The sequence below is a fragment of the Lepidochelys olivacea genome (genome assembly GCF_965140295.1).
Source record: "Lepidochelys olivacea isolate rLepOli2 genome assembly, chromosome: 12".
Classification (NCBI taxonomy): Eukaryota; Metazoa; Chordata; order Testudines; family Cheloniidae; genus Lepidochelys; species Lepidochelys olivacea.
The window spans coordinates 6489405-6508492 of NC_140422.1; the positions used below are offsets into that span (position 1 = coordinate 6489405).

General features: G+C 53.3%; 1 protein-coding gene across 1 annotated transcript in view; it reads right to left on the reverse strand.

The window, feature by feature from the left end:
- The window catches only part of LOC311528896 (adhesion G-protein coupled receptor G1-like), a 58089-nt gene that overhangs the window by 14934 nt on the left and 24067 nt on the right, over positions 1–19088 (reverse strand). The window contains exons 2-14 of the mRNA XM_084644392.1: positions 18733–18822; positions 17475–17900; positions 15874–15982; positions 15459–15606; positions 13493–13621; positions 11662–11778; positions 11197–11242; positions 10255–10355; positions 10013–10131; positions 8994–9268; positions 6536–6644; positions 5887–6155; positions 5285–5403 (exon numbers count right to left, since the gene is read on the reverse strand). Of these exons, the coding sequence (XP_084500518.1) occupies positions 5285–5403; positions 5887–6155; positions 6536–6644; positions 8994–9268; positions 10013–10131; positions 10255–10355; positions 11197–11242; positions 11662–11778; positions 13493–13621; positions 15459–15606; positions 15874–15982; positions 17475–17900; positions 18733–18772 (2007 nt within the window). The 5' untranslated portion in view covers positions 18773–18822. The remainder of the gene's footprint in view (positions 1–5284; positions 5404–5886; positions 6156–6535; positions 6645–8993; positions 9269–10012; positions 10132–10254; positions 10356–11196; positions 11243–11661; positions 11779–13492; positions 13622–15458; positions 15607–15873; positions 15983–17474; positions 17901–18732; positions 18823–19088) is intronic.

Sequence of the window (19088 nt, forward strand, 5' to 3'; positions counted from 1 at the left end):
ATGCCCCTATGCCCCCAGGCCCAGGAAAGTGATGGGCTCAATATTTTCTGGCCAGCGCTTGTGGCTTCTTGCTGGAAAGCTGGAAGGACCATATGTGAGCCCCAAATGTAAGTACCTTTCCAACAACCGTTCGCAAAAGCAGGATTACCAACTCCAGTCCGTCAGACATCAAGAGGTCAGTTCCCCCGAATCATAAGGTTGGCTTCAAACTCAGGAGACTTGAAGAAAAATAAATGCAGGGTTCCTTTCCTATGTGTTTTGGTGTCCCAGTCATCAGGGGGCATGTTTACAAGCTCTTCCCCCCAAACCCCGAGCATGAGGAAGGAACTTTAAAAAAAAAAAAATAGAAAGCAGAGAGTCTCCCCTAATCACATGACCCCAGGAGCTGGGGCTTTAAGAACAACCTCAAATAGCTTGAGACTTGCCGTAACAGCATGAGAGTTGGCAACACCTCATGTGCCGTCAGTCCCAAGTTCCCAGCTCCTCCACACCACAGTGTAATGATGTCAGGGCCAGGACCCCTTGAGAGCTGAGCAAAGCGACTGGCCTTTCTGACCACTCATGGGCCAAAGAACGTGGATTCAGAATTAAAAGCAGGGAAAGCTCTCAGTGGGCTCGGTGGGTTTCCATTCCTTGAGCAGCATGAGCAAATCAACTCTGGGGACTGGAGTTTATTCGCCCTTTCCCATCCCTGGAGCATCAGGGAGGGGTTAGGAATAAACATGAGGCCAGATTTTAGAGAGGAAATATGGTTCAGTGCTTAGGCTGCTAACAAGATTCAAGGGACCTAGAATAATGGGGCCTACAAGCTTCTGTGCAAGCGAGGAAGGGGCTAATGGGCTACTGAAGGCCCAGCTCGCCCAAAGAAAGACACCTGGGGCTGGAAACGGGATTCCAGGGAGCGGCTGGAAAAGAAGAGCCCAGCTCAGTTGCAAGGGGACAGGCAAAGAGAGCAGGCTCGTAGGTTGCACCCTGTGAAAGATAAAGGTGATAAGTCCAGGGGTGGGTCCCTACAGATCTCCCTAGAGGAAAGGGAAGTGTTTATGGCTATGTTGCTTAAGACTTGCTTTGACCCAAGGGCCTGGAAGAGGTAGATCTGTAGGTGACTAAGCTGGGAGCCTAAGTCGCTGCCCCCCAGAAAAATGTTGGAGAATGGCGGGAGCAGCAGACGAGTAGATAAGGAAACTGAGGCTTCTGCCCCGCACCGTGCTGGAAGGGGGTGATCTGCTGGGGGGGGGGTGCAGTTCTCTGCAGTTGGGGGGGGGCATTTGATCATTCAGAGATTCCACGCACACACTGGCATGCCAATCATTTGGCCCACCACCACGAACGAAACAACCCTTTCTAGGCTAAAAGAATTTTTCCCACCTAGTTCGAAACTCGCTGCGTTGTCTCTTCTCCATGTTGCTTGGATACGTACGTTTCCCTCTGGGAGAAAGCCCCTCCGTATTTATTTGACAGCCCGTGGCCCCCCGCCTTCATAACAACACCGTCAGCTGGAGTATTTCTGCCTCCTTGCTCAAGAAGGCTTGTGCCACAGAGCTCTCTCAGGTTCGGGCGGGGTTTGCATAGACCGCTCTTCCTGTTTGCGTGTGTGTGGTGGTGTTGTGTCTGTCGCTTGTTGCGGTTCCAGGATTCCGTACTGTGTAATTTGCCATCGGTCAGAACGCCTGCCAATGTAAATCAGATGTAGGAGCTGCTCATCTTGCCCTCCTTTTGCACGTGCCATTACCCCGTGAGTGCAGCTGTACAACTGCCCCCTTGTGGGAGCAAGCGCGACGGTTCTGGGCACCCAGAACCCTAAACAAACGTAGCAGTGGGGGAAAAAAATGACACCTGCGCAACAGCTGTGCTCCCGGGGTGTCATCTCGGCGATGGTGCCTCGCGGCACCGGAGACACTCCGGTGAGCGCTCCCAGAGCCCGGGCAGCTATGGGACGATGTGCTGGCACCTGCTGGGGCTCATTCCACGCCAGCCAAAGCAACACGATCCTGGGTGAAATAAGGGAGTCAAGGCAGCTGGGCATGCAACCTTCAGCTTCGAGGGTAAGCTCTGTGGGGCAGGAACCCCCATTTGGCGTTTGTACAGCATCCAGCACAGCGAGCCCATAACGAGCCATAGACACTACAGTGAGACCAATATAGACTAATAATTGGCTTGTGCATGACCCCCACATTTTTACTGAGTTCAGTTTTTCCACATTTAATCACAGGGCTGTAATTCAGCCTCCTAAGCCAGTTGTGTGTGAAGCTAATAAATTAACTGACGTAATCACTTGGTACCGGGCCTGGCCTGGGAATCCCACTAATGAGCCTCAGGCATGAGCTGAGGTGGTACCTGGGAGACTGGCGCAAGAAGGAAATGATGGTAACAGCGAAGCACCACTCCCTGCCATGTTTCTGGGCGAGTGTTCGCAGTGGAGCCTTTGCTAAATGCTCACCAGAAACAACATGAAGAGAACGCGACAGTTTCAGGGCTCAGCACGTAAATGCTGGGAAATGGTAATGGCAGACCTGCAGGGATCACCTTAACTCTGCCCCTGTGTGTATGTGCCTAATGGCACGATCGCTCTCAATTTTTCACACACACGAACACCACAATTTTACCTCGCACTTTTCAGCCATGGATCACAAAGGAGGTCAGCATCCTTGCCTCCATGTTTCAGCTGGGGAAACTGAGGCACAGAGGTGCCTTGCCTAAGGCCATTTAGCAGCAGCGCTGGGACTCAAATTTAGCTCCGAGTCCCAGCACACTAGACGCTCGGCCACAAGACCTCTCTGCAATGTAATGTATCATTTCTTTTGGGGTGGCAGCCTTCTGCACATCCCCAATAGGCCCTGGCTATTAACCAACACGCACGCATGTGTTTGTCTTTCGTCTGCACAGTGGCCTATGCATGGGAATGTGCACAATGAGGCTCTCCAGTGGGAGGCAGATGCAAAATCATGTAAAAACTTTTTTGGACGTGACTTTTTGCTGCCGTTTGTGATGCCACAGACTGGGGCCTAAGGGTCATCCTGGCACTTGGCTGGGGTGACCCGCATAATTTATTGAATTGAACGAAAAGAGCCCAAGCGTAGGCCAGATACACCCGTTACGCATCCTTCCTCCTACAGACGTCTGGGCAGGGAGGGCAGACGCGTCTTTATTGCTACGTAGCTAGGACCACTCATGGGGATGGCTCGTGAGCAACTCTCTCCAAAGAAGTGGCAATACAAATGTTTATAATGCATCCCGGCACCCCGGAGTGTGTTTTCTTCCACTGTGGGTTGCTCCTCTTTTTCAATGAAAAGCCCTTGGCCTTTTCCATGCTGAAGCATGTTCGTTGTGGTGATCTCAGTATTTTATACCTAGCATTTACAGTCGGGCCAGTGATGACTCTCCAAGTGCTGTGTAAAGGTGACTGAGAGGAGACTCTGGCTCTTGGGAGGAAGACCGGCCTTGTGGCCAAGACATGGGCTGGGAAGCTCTGTTACCACATAGACAACTTGCTTAACCCCTGAGTTTCCCCAGCTTCTTGTGCAAACATGTCTCCCAAGAGTGTTGTGAAGCTTAGTTCAAGGGCTGGAAAGCATGCCGAGCTCTTCAGGAAAAAGGAGCCCACTGGTACCATGACACACTGCGGGAACTGTAAGAGTCCGTGGCAGTTCTCTTGTGCAAGATGGGATTACACAGGCCTTGCTCCTCAAAAGGTGCCCCATGGAAATCTTTGGGCGTGAGGTGCCTAAATCTCTTTGACAACTTGGGTCCTAATTCCCATTGCCTTTCAGTGCCTACCTGCCATGTGCACCGTTGAAAATCTCTCCCTAAAATACAACAGGAATCAAGTAGAGAATAAAGGCCCAACAGTGATCAAGTAGAGAATAAAGTCCCAGTGACAGACTGCAGTGGAGTGGGAATGCTGTAATACGCAGAAATCAGATTTGACACCATCGAAAACTAGACACATTCGCCATGTAATATTTTATTTCGGGCGCGAGGGCTCTCTCAGCAGTTAGACAGATTATTGATTCCTGTTAGGCTGGCAAAAAATGCACTTTTCCATCGGGTTCAAGGTGCGTGTGCAAAAATCCATCCATGGCCACCCACCTCCACCAGGCAAACCCCTTGGGGAAGTGACCCTGCATTGTGACCTACAGACAATGCGGGAGATTTCCTACAGCACAGCTGGGTTGAGATGCCCAACCCCCATTGACTTGCAGTCAGAGTTGGGTGCCTTACCCTGAAAGCCCATTAATTACATCAGTGTGAGAGGAGAACCGAGCCCTAGCAAACTCTCCCCCAGAAGCACGCCACACACATTGGGCAGGAGGGGTGATAGCACCCCCCAGGCCTTGTTACCTAAGATGCATATAACCCACACATGCCTACTCCACAGTGTTTGCCTGGATACACAGATACAAAGGTCAGAAGGGACCATTATGATCATCTAGTCTGACCTCCTGCACAACGCAGGCCACAGAATCTCACCCACCCACTCCTGCAATAAACCTCTCACCTATGTCTGAGCTATTGAAGTCCTCAAATCATGGTTTAAAGACTTCAAGGAGCAGAGACTCCTCCAGCAAGTGACTCGTGCCCCATGCTACAGAGGAAGGCAAGCTCTTTGCCTGATCCAGTCTGGACCCGCCAGAGATGCTCATGGGCCTGTCCTGCATTCTGAAGAAAATGAAACCTTTACCGTTGCCCAATCTCTCCTCTGCCCTTGTGGTTTCACTTGGCAGCTGCCTGATGTGACTGGAGCCCTGGGAGAGGTGGATACCAGGCTCTTCCCTGCCCTTTCTCTAGGCTGTGATGTGGATAGAGATGTAACAGGAGCGTGAAATAGACTAGGTCCATGATTCCCCATCAGAGAAGGCTGCAGCCCTTGCTGGCTTATAACACTCTCTGTCTTTTCCAGTGATGTTTATACTGAAGGGGTGATCTACCTGGGAGCCCAGGGGTATGCATGTGCTACAAGACTGGTGTTTAATGCTGCTGGGAACCAGGCAGGGCTGGACCCGAGAGATCCAGAAGGGAATGTGCAGAGAGAAACCGAGCTGCTGCCGTGGTCTTAGCGAACAACAGACTCCATGCCGGCAGCTCCCGGTTCAGAGTGTCTGGGTGTACGTGCGTGAATTTCTCTACATTTCTTGTGATTATACGTGGCCGCGTGTAGCAAAGCAGGAGCATCAGACAAATGCGATGCCTCCACCTCCCCTCTGGGAGTGCGACGCCTGGTTCTTGACTCACAGGGCAGAGACCGTCCCAGCTGTGACCAGAGAAAGCAGGAGATTCAGTCTGCGCTGTTGCGGCTGGTGCTGAACGGCAAAGTGGTGCTGTCAGAGCTATTCGGTGAGGGGTAGGACTTCAACTTTCTGACCTGCAGCACCATTGTCCAGTACCAGAGGAAGATGAGGAAGCCTGCAAGAGAAGGGAGAAATGGGTGAGCGCTCACTGGGCAGGGGCAATGCAGAGAGCAGGACAATGGGTCCCCTGACTGCAGGGGGAGGCTGGCCCCGCATCCCATCACTCCTGCCCTTTAACTATACGGCAGAAGAACTGAGCTAGCGGGGTCTCGGATCCATCACGGTGCCCACGTAGTAGAGCAGTGTCTCGAACCTTAGCTGGTGGTACCCTCGTGTGGCCACTGGGTGCTATCGCACAGAAAATCCCAGGGCCCTGCAGGAGAGATCCCTACACACAGCGAGGCACGCTCTAGTACGGAGGGGAGCCTCTCCCCCATGGTGAGGAATAGGGCACAGGGTTGTGTCAGAGCCTCATCAGCTGCTCCTCAGAGAGACTCCAGACGCCTGCGCCATTTACCCCCGAACCTCGCCCCGGGGTGACGGCACGTCGCCGGGAGAGGGCGAGATGGGGAGAGTGCGCCCGGCCCTGCGCGCTCACCTTGCAAAGTGTTGATGATGGTGAAGAGGTAGATGACGACGAGCTGGAACGATCCCGAGGAAAAGGAGAAGAACGCCAGTGCCCAGGGGATGCCCAGCACGAGGCTCAGCCCCAGGAGCACCAGGGTGTGCTTAAGCTTGTGGCCTCTCTTCCTCTGCCTGCGGATCTCCCACACCATGGCTCCCAGCATCACCAAGTTGAAGAGGAACACCAGGTTGAAGATGCCCAGGTTGACTATGTTATGGATCAGGGGGGCTGTGATCCAGCATCTGGAGGGAGGAGAAAGGCAGATAGTTCAGGTCCATAATCCTCTAGGTTAAAAGGGGCTGAAGGTCTGATCGGAGAGCTCGGGGGAACCCACTGGCACATTCGGCCTCCAGCCCAGAGTTAAACATGGAGGCCGGTCTCCCAGCTGATGTAAAGCTGTACAGCTCCACTGAAGTCACGAGGGCTTTGCTGATTTATGCCAGCTGGGGATCTGGATGGACTGAGCAGCGGGAGGAAGAAAAGGTTTCGGGAAAACCCCAGCAGAGGGGATATAATCTGTTGGTATGATCCAGGGTCCACGCTGTGTGAAACTGACTCATGGGAGGAGGCACGGCTAGCCGTGGTATAACCAGAACATGGTGATGCCATTCCAATTACTCACATGGTTGCATTGGTGGATTTCTCAAGGGATTCAAATACTTCAATGTGGAATGGTCCATAATTTGTCTGATCCGCCAGGAAGATCACACCCACGATAAAGATGGGAAGCCCTGGATGCAGAGAACAGCATTAGGTAGTTTCCCTCGCCCCAATTCCTCTCTTTGCAGGTCCCTGAAAAAGGAGCTCATCCTTTCTACTCCTAAGGAATTGACCATGTTGTTCTCCCATACCCTTTGTCACCCTAGCGGTGGACTGAGGACAGTGCATTGAACAGGGATGGTTGGGTACAGCTTTGGGTCCTCATGTCCACACTGCTCATAGGTTCATTGGTGTTGAGGCCAGAAGGGACCACTGTGATCATCTATGACAGGTTTCAGAGTAGCAGCCATGTTAGTCTGTATCTGCAAAAAGAACAGGAGGACTTGTGGCACCTTAGAGACCAACAAATTTATCTGAGCATAAGCTTTCGTGAGCTACAGCTCACTTCATCGGATGCATAGAATGGAACTCCCAGGCTCGATTCAAATCCAAGTTAATGGTATCTAGGGTGGCAATTTTGCAACAGAAAAGCTTCAAAAACAGACTCCAGTGAGAAACTGCTGAGCTTGAATTAATAGGCAAACTAGATACCATTAACTTGGGTGTGAAGAGAGACTGGAAGTGGCTGGGTCATGATTATCATGCACATTGTGTAGAGAGTTGTCACTTTGGATGGGCTATTACCAGCAGGAGAGTGAGTTTGTGTGTGGGGGGGTGGAGGGTGAGAAAACCTGGATTTGTGCTGGAAATGGCCCAACTTGATGATCACTTTAGATAAGCTATTACCAGCAGGACAGTGGGGTGGGAGGAGGTATTGTTTTATGATCTCTGTGTGTATATAAAGTCTGCTGCAGTTTCCACGGTATGCATCCGATGAAGTGAGCTGTAGCTCACGAAAGCTCATGCTCAAATAAATTGGTTAGTCTCTAAGGTGCCACAAGTACTCCTTTTCTTTTTGCGAATACAGACTAACACGGCTGTTACTCTGAAACCTGTCATATTGAATCTATTTCCCCATGTTAAGTATCCTCACACCTTCTTGTCAACTGTCTAAATGGGCCATCCTGATTATCACTACAAAAGTTTTTTTCTCCTGCTGAGAATAGCTCATCTTAACTAATTAGCCTCTCACAGTTTGTATGGTAACTTCCAACTTATCTGTATGTGTGTTGTGACGGGGCAAGGCCAGATGGCTATAGAAAAGTAGTGGGAGATAGATATATTAGCTCCAGGCTAAACAAATCCCTGAGCTGCTCCAGGTCAATTAAGACACCTGGGGCCAATTAAGAACTTTCCAGAAGGCAGGGAGAAGGCTAGGTTGATTGGGACATCTGAAGCCAATCAGGGGCTGGCTGAAACTAGTTAAAAGCCTCCCAGTCAGTCAGGTGGGTGTGTATGTCAGGAGCTGTGGGAGGAAGCTGTGCTGTTGGAGAGGCTGAGCAGTACACACCATATCAGGCACAAGGAAGGAGGCCCTGAGGTAAGGGTGGAGTTTGAGGAAGTGAGGGCTGCTGTGGGGAAGTAGCCCAGGGAATTGTACATGCCATGTTTCTAAAAGCTACCATAGCTGATACTATTAGGGTCCCTGGGCTGGAGCCCGGAGTGGAGGGTGGGCCCGGGCTCCCCCCCCACACACACCCACCCACACCTTTGCCCCCTGATTAATCACTGAGACTGGGAGACAACAGAGACTGTGCAAGGAAGGATAACTTCTCCTCACCTCCCTTGCTGGCTTATGATGAAAATGGCTCAGTAGACTGTGACCCTTGTCTCTAGAGAAAGAAGGGTTACGTGGAGGGTCACAGTGAGCCTCTGAGGCTAGCGAAATCCGCCAGGAAACGCGGGACCCACGGAGGCAAGGACAGAGCTTTGTCACAGTGTGTATGTATATCAATCTCTTACTATGTGTTCCATTCTATGCATCCGATGAAGTGAGCTGTAGATGACGAAAGCTTATGCTCTAATAAATTTGTTAGTCTCTAAGGTGCCACAACTCCTCCTGTTCTTTTTGAGATCATCTAGTGTGACTTGCTGCACAGCACAGGCCAGAGACGTTCACCCAGTGCCTCCTGCCCATAACTGGTGTTTGAGTGACCGTGTATTTTTTACAGAGACAGCCAGTCTTGACTTAAAAGCCTTAGTGATGGAGATACCATTGCCGCCAATGCTTTAGGCACAATTCTGAACAGTGAGGGGACTGATCTCTACCCTGAATTTCTCTACCTTTAGTTTCCAGACATTGGTTCGTCTTACGCCTTTGCCTGCTAGATTAAACAGCCTCTGCCCTCAGAAATCTCTTCCACGTGTCGGTACTTATGGACGGTGAGCAAATCATCCTCTTATCCTTGTGAGAGGAAAGTCTTCTAGGGGCGCAGAGGCCTGGAGTTCTCAGGGCCATCTGGGCCTCCTTTCATACTCACCCCAGCCCACCGCGCAGAGCTTGAGAATGAAGTGCTCCACGTAGGTGTTGAAGACCTCCACCACCAGCCTGTAGAGATTGTAGCCCTCAATGCCCATCCAGGTCAGGCAGCACAGCAGAGATAGGTGCAGGAACATGCCGCCGGCTTTGCAGGCCGCCTCGCTGCCGATGGAGGCCAAGTGCTCAGTGATGAGGAAGCTCACATCCAGCAGGAAGATGGCCCCCAGCAGGTTCATGTGAATGTAGATGTTTATGGTGCTGTCTCTGTGCTTCCTCCTGGGAAAGGCAGAGGAAGAGATTTCACTCCTGATCGTGTCTGGGAGTCCCAGACCCAGCATCCACAAAAGCCCACGATGGGGTCCCAGTGCTTTGATTCAAGCAGTTCACACTAACCGGAGACACACAAGAGATCTGTGTCTTAACAACAGGAGATCGTGAGCCCAGTGCCTATTCCACATGGCCATAGCCAGCTGATGGCTGAGATGGGTGAACTTACTGAGCCACCGGTAACTGCAACAGGTGAGCGATCCTGGTCCCCTTGTTCCACTGGGAAGCTACATCTCATCTGGCCTTTGAAGCATGTGTGTAGGCGACAGGTTTGGCCATTGCATACAGCCTAATTTCTCAAAGGAAGCCTCTTGTAGTCTGCGTCAACCCCTTGTTAACACACTGCTAAAGATCTGTGCATGCCCATGCTCGCTGCATTAGTGCTAAAGACCAAGATGGCGGTCAAGATTATTAAAAATGATAGGTGGTTCTGGGGGCCCATCTGGAGACCTTATAAAGGGGTCTGGTTTCTAGGTCGGGGGGAGGGTGCTCAGAACTTCCTGAATATCAGGCCCCTTTCAGGTGTCTCATGGTGGACCCTCAAAATCACAAGTCCCTTTAGAAAAATCTTGGCCAATCTGTGTGTAATGGCAGCCGAGGGGGATGCTGCCTGCATGGGGAAGCAAACTGGTCAGCATGAGCACGAGTTACAGGCTGCTAGCTAATCCCCTGCCCCGAACCATAGTACTGTACCTGGAGCAGCAGAAGAGGATGATGGTGAAGAGGGAAGCCACAGCTGAGATAATGCAGCCAATGTAGGTGATAATCGTTAGGTACTTCTTGTGGATGTAATCTATCCCCGGAGAGGACATCTGAGAATGGAGAGGACAGGGGAGGTGTTAGAGCCACGCTGGGCAAGAGCTGAGAGCTTTACCCATCACCACAGAGACCACGCAGTGAGGATGCAGAGAGCTCGAGTGGGAGCTGGTACCCACCATCAGCACAGCAAAATAGGTGAGGTGGTTGCAACGGCAGACCGTCTGGTTATTACCCGTCTCTGTTTCACAGCCATCACTTTTCCAGCTGCCGTGGCCATCTGCAAAGAGAAAAGCAGTGTTTCCTGTTGTGGGTGGGACTGTCACACACTCAGCCCAAGTCAATGTTCACAGAAAGTCTTTGACCCACGGTGTCTGCAAGCAGGTGAGAGAATGAGAGAGTGCTTTGCAATGGGGCCCAGTGACTTCCTTACAGACCACATGGCAGCACTGCTATACTGGGGACTCCTAGCACCCGAAATCACCCCCACCCATATCTGCGTGGGGAGCAGAGCCTGGGACAGATTCTTTGGGATATCCGTGGGGGAACCGCCTGAGATCTAGCCATGCATAGAGATCTAGGGGCTGTATCCCTGGCATTAGAGGAATGGCAGGATTTACAGATGAGGGGAGGCGGTCAAAGCAAGCCCCGTTGAGGCTGAAAAGGGGAAGTCACAGGGAGCTGGGATGAGTGACACAGATTGGAGAAGGACAGAGTGAAAACTGATCATCTTCCACTGATGGAAAAGGGATGGATGTGTATCCAGCCACTGACCATGCGCTGGGCCATGGTCCACGGTAAACGGGAGTCTTTTCATCCACTCCAGTGAGAGCTGGACGTGGCCAAGAGTTTGTCTCTACAAGAGTTAAAATATCAAGGACAATCCAGTCCCATGTGTCAGGTTGTAAAGTGATTGAAGCTCAGTCCCTTCCTTGGGCAGCTAGGCTAGAGGTCTGGTTCCCACCTGCCCCGCACCTTGAGTCCTCACACCTGTGCAAAGCCAGCATAAAGGTACTGTCAAATTGGGAGGGTAGCACTGCACTCCCCCACTGCACAGGTGTAAGTGACCTGGGGGAGACCCAGGGCCCTGCAAAACAGCCTGCTCTCTCTGAGATACTCACGACTGGAGTCCACGTCCCAGAACACGCACCGTGGAGTCACGTTCCTCTGAAAGGACAAGAACATGGGTGGTGACGCAGGACCCTCTCTGGGTTATTCACGGGGCAGGCAAGTTTGGCTGAGGGGCAGATCAAGGGAAAGATGGGGCAGGAGGAGAAAAGAAACTCTGGCCCTTGTCATGTGACTGGAGCCAGGAAACAAAGATCATTCTCTCCCCAGCACTCCAGGGCGTCACCTCCTTTTTCAACAGGGAGGCTGCTCCCAGCAACAGGGAAAGATCAAGGACACTGGTTGTGTCGCCTGGAAGTGGCTAGTTGTCCTGAGTTACGTTTTTTGGAAGGGCATCCCCTAGAGAGGATGGGGCGACAGAGACGAGGCAGAAGCTGAGCTGGCAGAAGTCCCAGCTTCCGCCCCCTCCTCCCCAGTCTGGACAGACTCATTTGAATGAGGCCGTTTCTCACACCTACCGGTAGCTGGTCATGAAAGAATTTGAGGACCATGTCCTGGGGGAGGCCTGATACGGGGGTGTTCCCCACAGTGATGCCAATCACCTTTTCACCGAGCACCCTGCTGCCGTTCTGGTCCTGAAAGAGATGGAAAGACCGTGATGCCAGCGTGGGAGAGTGACAGCTGCCGGACACCACGCTGCTATAAAACCCCTGGAGATCTCCGAGCCAGAGAGCTTCCTTGTCACCTTCCTCAGCAGACAATACAAACCCAAAGAGGGTCTGCGCACACAAGCGACAGGAGCCGCCGCAGCCTTTCCTCAGGTTGTGCCTTGTCGCTGTCACAGTCCTCTGCGGGAGGGCATCAGGGCACCGGGTGGCCTCCTATGTACCGTGGCAAAGGCCAGATCACAACCGCCAATGGTCCAGCTGCTCCGGTGTCTTGACGCTGAGAGGAGCTGCAGTCCGATACTTCAGGGGAAGGTGCCACCTTCCATACTGCCCCTAGCTGTACAATACCCTGCTGGGGCAAGGGGGCATTTCTTCCGGAGCCCAGCCAGGAACTGGTTTGAGCTGCAGTCACTAGGCACAAAGGGAGATCGCAACGGGCAGAGCTTTGGCAGGAACCTGAATTTTGGGACCCTCCTAGCACTGTCCCGGTGCGTGTCTATGATGGGTCCGCAGCGTTTCCCGGTGGGGGTGGGGAGGGGACTGTGAGTACGCCGGCCTGGCTCCTCTGGAAATGGGAGCTTGGCTAAAGGCACACAGCAAAAATAACCTCTGGGGTCTCATCCTACTCAATCTGTTCACACAGGACACTGGGCCACCGGGTACAGTTCAGATAGGCAGCATCAGCTCAGGGGAGCCTCTGGGCTGGGAGAGCAGGGGGTGCTGAGAGTCGCGGAGGGGCACTGGCAGGGCTGGCATAGCAGGGGGTGCTGAGAGTCGGGGCAGGGGCATTGGCAGGGCTGGGCAGGGGGCCAGGGCTGGCACAGCAGGGGGTGCTGAGAGTCGGGGAGAGGGGCACTGGCAGGGCTGGCATAGTAGGGGGTGCTGAGAGTTGGGGTGGAGGGGGATTGGCAGGGCTGGGCATGGGCTCAGGTCTGGCATAGCAGGGGGTGCTGTGAGTCGGGGGGGAGGGGCATTGGCAGGTCTGGCATAGCAGGGGGTGCTGTGAGTCGGGGGGCAGGGGCATTGGCAGGGCAGGGGGCCAGGGCTGGCAAAGCAGCAGGTGCTGTGGGTCGGGGGCAGGGGCATTGGCAGGGCAGGGGGCCAGGGCTGGCACAGCAGGAGGTGCTGAGAGTCTGGGGGAGGGGCATTGGCAGGGCTGGCACAGCAGGGGGTGCTGTGAGTCGGGGGGAAGGGGCATGGGCAGGGGGGCCAGGGCTGGCAAAGCAGCGGGTGCTGTGAGTCGGGGGGAAGGGGCATGGGCAGGGGGGCCAGGCTGGCATAGCAGGGGGTGCTGTGGGTCGGGGGGAGGGGCATTGGCAGGGCTGGCATAGCAGGGGGTGTTGTGAGTCGGGGGAAGGGGCATGGGCAGGGGGGCCAGGCTGGCATAGCAGGGGGTGCTGTGGGTCGGGGGTCAGAGCTGGATACCAGCCCAAACTTGGCTGAGCAGGAGGTTGCACGGCAGGCCAGGTTTCACGATGTTTGGCAGACCGAGGGAGCAGGGCAGGACCGGCAGCGGGGATGCTCTCAAGCGGCCCTGGCAGAGTTGTGGGCAGCACGTATCTTCGGCATTCGTAGCAGCTGCTCCCAACCAAACTTGGCCCAGCGCTGCCCAGCACTATTAGCCCCTCGCTTACTACACCCGCGCACCAAATTCATTCCCATCCCTGAGCCCGGTCGTTACCTGGAAAAGGGCCTGGCTGTTGATATCCATCAGGAGCACTCGACTCTCAGTGTTCTTCTTCCTGCCCTTCGCCTGTGCAAAGAGGATCCTCGGCAGATTCACCGCAAACCCATGGACCTCTCTGCCCACCTGCAAAACAAAGCCCAGTAGAGCCCTCGAAGAGTGGCCGGAGGATGCGGCGAGTTCGGGGAGGACGCTAGGGAAAGCCTCGGGCTCTGGCTACACACGCACCAGATTATCCACTGGGGTAAATCGGCATCAACAGAGCTAGGCTGATTTACCCCAGCTGAGGATCTGACTGCCGTCTAGCCCAGGCCAGGGACCCATATGCATCACTGCTCTGGTTTCTAGTGTGGACAGCACCGGGCTGGGTATTAAAGGGACGCCAGCAACTCAAGTTAAGAACGTTTCTATTCCAGTAGTTTTGCCGGGTTGGCTGTTCCCTCTCTTCAGCAGCAGCACTGAGATGAAGCCTCACCCCCTCGACGCTCCTCCCTGGGCTCGAAAGGCGGGGTCCTCTACCTACCCTGCCTCCCGCTGTTCCCCAGCCTCATGCCAGAAGGGCGGAGCCGGGCTCCCCATGCAGGAGTCTCAAGGAAAGGAGGTTCCCTCCTGGCTGCCCTCGCAAGGGCGCGAGCCTGCCAGCGAGCTCTCCTGGGGCGTGAGGGCAGGGGGCTCCTCTGATCACCCTCAGGAGATGGGAAGTGCGACTAGTCAGAGCCTGGGACTCCACCAAGTGCTGACTAAGGCACCAAGGGAAGAAAGTGAAACCAGAGCGACAAGGAGATTTCCCTTGCAATCGGTACAAAGAACAGAAGTCTGATTTTTTCGGGGTGAGGGCATCCCTTTAACTACACGCTGTAACCAGACACGTCCCAGGTTACCCTGGTTATGGGAAGGAGTCGGGTCCCCTCTACGTTGCAAACCGTAATGCTGCAAAGACCAACCCAGGACCATGACCTGAAAAGATTCCACGGAGAACAAGGCACAACCTGGAAACATGCCAAGTGCATCAAGAGGTTCTGCAAACGCTCTGGTTGGTCTGGGGTCCCTGCTCTAGGCCCTGCAGGTCATTTCAATCTGTCACCGGAGGGCTGGGCCATTAAGAGGAGCAGGACCCAGCCTGTGACTGATCAGCTCGGGATGAGGCGATTACAGAAGCCAGCAGGCAGGCCAGCTGGGTATGGAGCCATCAGAAAGAGCTGCAGGCAGCAGATCAACTCCTGTGGGAAGCCCAGAAGCAGGGCATGACTTTCAGGTAAGAGACCCGTAGGGAACAGACACCCCCTGGATTTGGGGGAAGGGATGGCTGGCATGGAACCTGTACTGTCTGTTCTTATGTAAAATAAAGCTCAAGCCCTTCGGGGCTTCAGCTGGTCAGTGGCAGGCATCAGGGAGGGAGGGTTCCCCTTGCCACCAGGTCATTTTTTTGTCTGCTTCCTCTGAAGCCTCAGGGATGGAGGTGGGACATTGAATGGGGGTGGCCGGTGAGCTGAGGTGATCCTGAGCGTCCTCTCTCTCGGGTGCTGGGCTGGCTGGTTCTTGCTCACATGCTCAGGGTATAACTGATCACTGCCATATGGGGCTTTGAGGAGGAACTGTCTCCCAGCTCAGATGGGCAGTGACCTGGAGAGTTTTTCACCTTCCTCTGCAGCATGGGGCGCAGGTCGCTTGTCAGGATCATTTGAAGGTCTCTCTCTTCATCATTTCCCCACTGTCCCCAGGCATTCGTGCACCTCGGTCCCTGCTGTTCTCTGCCTGTCGCACACAATAGGCTAGTCTCCTTTAGGCTGTAATACTTGGGTCTTGTTCCAGTTGTTGGGTTTAGTGTGTAGGTGTTGGTGGCCTATACTGTACAGGAGGTCAGACTAGATGATCTGGTGGTCCCTTCTGGCCTTGAACTCTATTGTCATGACTTTGTGACTATGGGAAAAAGAGCCTGGACCCCTGGCACACCTGCACTCACCTCCAGTTCAGACATGAAGGGCAGATCCTGAGAGGCTTTGCTGGGTCCTATCTTCAAAACAGTTGCACGCACCATACTCGTCCCAAAAGTCTCGCTCTCCCCTTCAAACACCACCTGTCCCAGGTCCGATTCCAAATGCAGAAGTCTCCTTTTGGGGAAGAAGGAACAGAGCATGGATCTAGAGAGGGTAGGAGGGAAGAGAGCCTCAAAGCAGGGGCTGTACCATCAGCAAGTGACAGAAGGAGAGTTTTGAGGACCCACTGCTGCGATTGGGAGGCCCTACATCTGACCCACCTCTCCCGAAAACCATAGCTCCCCAGACGGATCCTCGGGTATGTGAGGCTGTACAGACAGTGATGGCAAGCGCCTGATCTGGGAGAGGAGGAGATGGACATAGTTTGTATACTGTACTCACTCATATGGTGTTTTGGCATTGGTCTGTCTTCCAGTGGGTTTATTGGGATTCTTCATGAAGTTTGCTAAATTCCTTAATTGTTCTTCAATTGCATGCACCTTGCTGATGTCTTCAGCAGTCGATGTGGAAAGAAAAGAGAACGCGGTGATTAATTCTGTGAAGAGGGGACAATTCTGGTTTCTGCAGGATCCCTCCCCCCGGCAGCGAGTGCTTTATACTGTGTTCTTAGGCAACTGCATTATTAATTGATTGGCAATCATGGGTCTGATGAGGACTGGTCTGAATTCAATGGAGCCACTCCTGATTTACATCAGCATGAGTGAGTGGCAAGCCAGACGCGGGGTGTTTGCAATGGCCATGCCTGGGTAGGTTTGAATGGCCAAGCAGAGCATGGGTACGGCTTAAGGCATTTGGGGCCAGACTTTCAAAGCTATTAAGCACCTCAGCGGATTCTCAGAAGCCCCTCTTGGCATCTTCTGGTGCCTAAATACCTTTACAAACCTGGCCTTTTGAGCCGAGTCACAGGGGCTAGCCATGCAAAAGGAAGAATTCACAGGAGGTGATCCCTGAGCCTCTTGCATCCACCAGGACTCATGAGAGGGGAGACAGCCCATGGTGGTGCATTTCTTGCCTGTCTCATTCCTCTGGACTTCAGTTGCATAGGAGATTGGCTTGCTGAAGTTTGCAGAGGGCTCCTGAACAGCCAACTGGCTGCACCAAATTGTAAGGAATGGGCTAGCTGAGGGTAATAGCAGGTAATGGATACTTTGACAATAGCTTTGCCCCATTGTCTGGCAGGCCATTAGGTTACAGCAGCTCCAGCATAGGAATGACATGAGTTTGCACCTATCTGCACAGGCCGAGAACCTCAAGGTGCAATCTCGAGCATGTATGCTCCTGCTCTCCCGCCTCTTACTCTGTATGTCTCTAACCAGAATGCAGCTGAGGTCACTCCAGTACCCATGTGCAGCCATGGACACTGCAGGTCCTAGCACCCAGAGCTCCATCTTGATCTCAGTGGTCTCCAACCATGCAGATGTTCTACAGGATGGAGTGTTGCTGGTGTCATGATGGATCCCTATAAGGCCCCCCATACAGCTGTGACCTGAGGACCCCGGCACTGCTGAAGGCAGCACAACTGACCATTAAAGGTGGGACACTGTGACTAGATGAGGGATTATCCGGTGAAATGCAGGACCTTTGCAGCTACATCTTCAAAAGTGGTCACTTATTTTGTGTGCTTACACAGAGAAACTTTGGGCTGGATTTCCAGAGGTGCTGAGAACCCACAACTCCGGTTCTCGTCAGTGGGAGAGGTGGGATTTCGACACCGTGGGGAAATCGGCCCCAGAGCGCTGCATGTGGGTGCCCAAAAAACGAGGAACCCAAAACTAGTGGCCGTTTTTGAAAAACGATGGAATTAGCGACTGGTGGAGAAGCCAACTGCCCTGCTCTACCTCCTAATGGTGCCTCAGCGGTTTCCCCAGAACCTTCCCATCCACGGGTGGGCAGACAGAGCCAGCCCCGCTTAGCTTCCAAGCCTGAACATGCTCAGAGGCTGCAAGCTCTCTAACCCATTCAACATGTTGATTCAACTCTACCACGGATGGAGAAGAAGTAAACAGCAGCGCTGCTGAGGGAGGTGTTCCGCAGGCCTTTGCCGTAGGCGTAGGACACGTTGGAAAGCACAGGGACCCCACTTTTATTCTGCGGTGCGCTTGGGTTTGAAAAGTCGAAGGAAGGGTTCGCCTCGGTACTCAGCGTGTAGTTGTTTCTGCCGTACGTGAGGTTGAAAATCCTGTCCCTTTGGTACCAGTAGAGGCAGAAGCGGTAGTTCCCCAAGTTGTCCGGTAACGTGTGGTTGTCAAGGTTTGGGAATGGCGCAGCTATTTGCAGCGTCTCAGCACTGTTCTCGATGGTGATGATGTTCTCTGGCCGCATCTGATAAATGATACGGCTTTTCTTCGTTTGTCTTCTTTCGCCACAGAATCGGAAATCTTCGGCATGGCGGCTGCTTCCGTTGACCCCTGCGTTACACAAAACCCGCCCGGTAAGGTGTAGCTCAGCCTAAGGGGCTCCGTACGCCAGGAGTTCCCCAGGTTACTCATCCCCCTTGGTGACCCCACACAACACAGCTGTCTACTATTTATTACATGGATCACAGGAAGGCTCAGGGGCTCCATTGTGATAGGTGCTGCATGTCTACAAGAGACAGAGAGAGCTCCTCCTCTGAAAATCTTGGGAGCCATGTAAGAACCCATTAACATAGAGTCTGAGTGCCTCCCAGTCTTTCCTGTCTTCAGCCACACACTCCCCTGTGAGGCAGGGCAGGCCTGTTATCCCCATGGTATGGATGGGGAAGTGAGGCCCAGAGAGACTAAGTGACTGCCCATGGTCACCCAGGGAGGTGTTTGCAGAGCAAGCATGTGAACCCAGCTCTCCTGAGGCTCAGGCCTGGCCCATCCTTCCTCTGAATGGACTCTAACTTCACCCCGGTGAGCTGATCAGACAAGAGGAACATAGACGATAATAACGCATTCTCCATGTCCATCCAGTCTTGTTCCTGCCCTGATTCATCTACATGCCTCTAGCCTGTCCTGGAAGGAGAGGGGAATTCCATCTTGGAACACAATGACGGTCTCTCTGTCTTTCAGGAAACTTAATTACAGGGAAAGTCCCTCTGTACCTCCTGCCCCCACCTCACTCCACCCATACTGGCATGACTGCTTCCTCCTAACGGGTACTATCCTGGCACTGGCGGTGGGGAGAAGGTTGATAATGCTACATCCCTGCCACCTCGGCTGTTGTAAGCCATATAGACCAGCGTAGAGGTGAGGAAATAACCAGGGAGCATATTACCTTGCAACAGGAGAAGCAGAGCCAGAAGGAGGCGATCCATCGTGGGCGGCTTTCCCAGCTCTTGATGTTCCTCAGTGATAGACTTTGACCCTGAGGGACAGAAGCACACAATGGCAGAGTGAGTTTGTCTAGAGAACTGCAGGAATTTTTCACAGCTCAGGGCCTGGAACAGACTGAAAAGCCTGCAGTTCTTTCTGCATCAGCATGGGCTCAGTTGAGCTACCACGCTAGGTGTGGGACACCTGCAAATGCCAGGAATTGTGTTCTTGTGAGTACCAGAGAGAAGAAAAAATGGTAGCTCTATCCATGCAAGAAGGCTCGACACAACTGTTCTATTGTCATCTGCCATTCGGGCA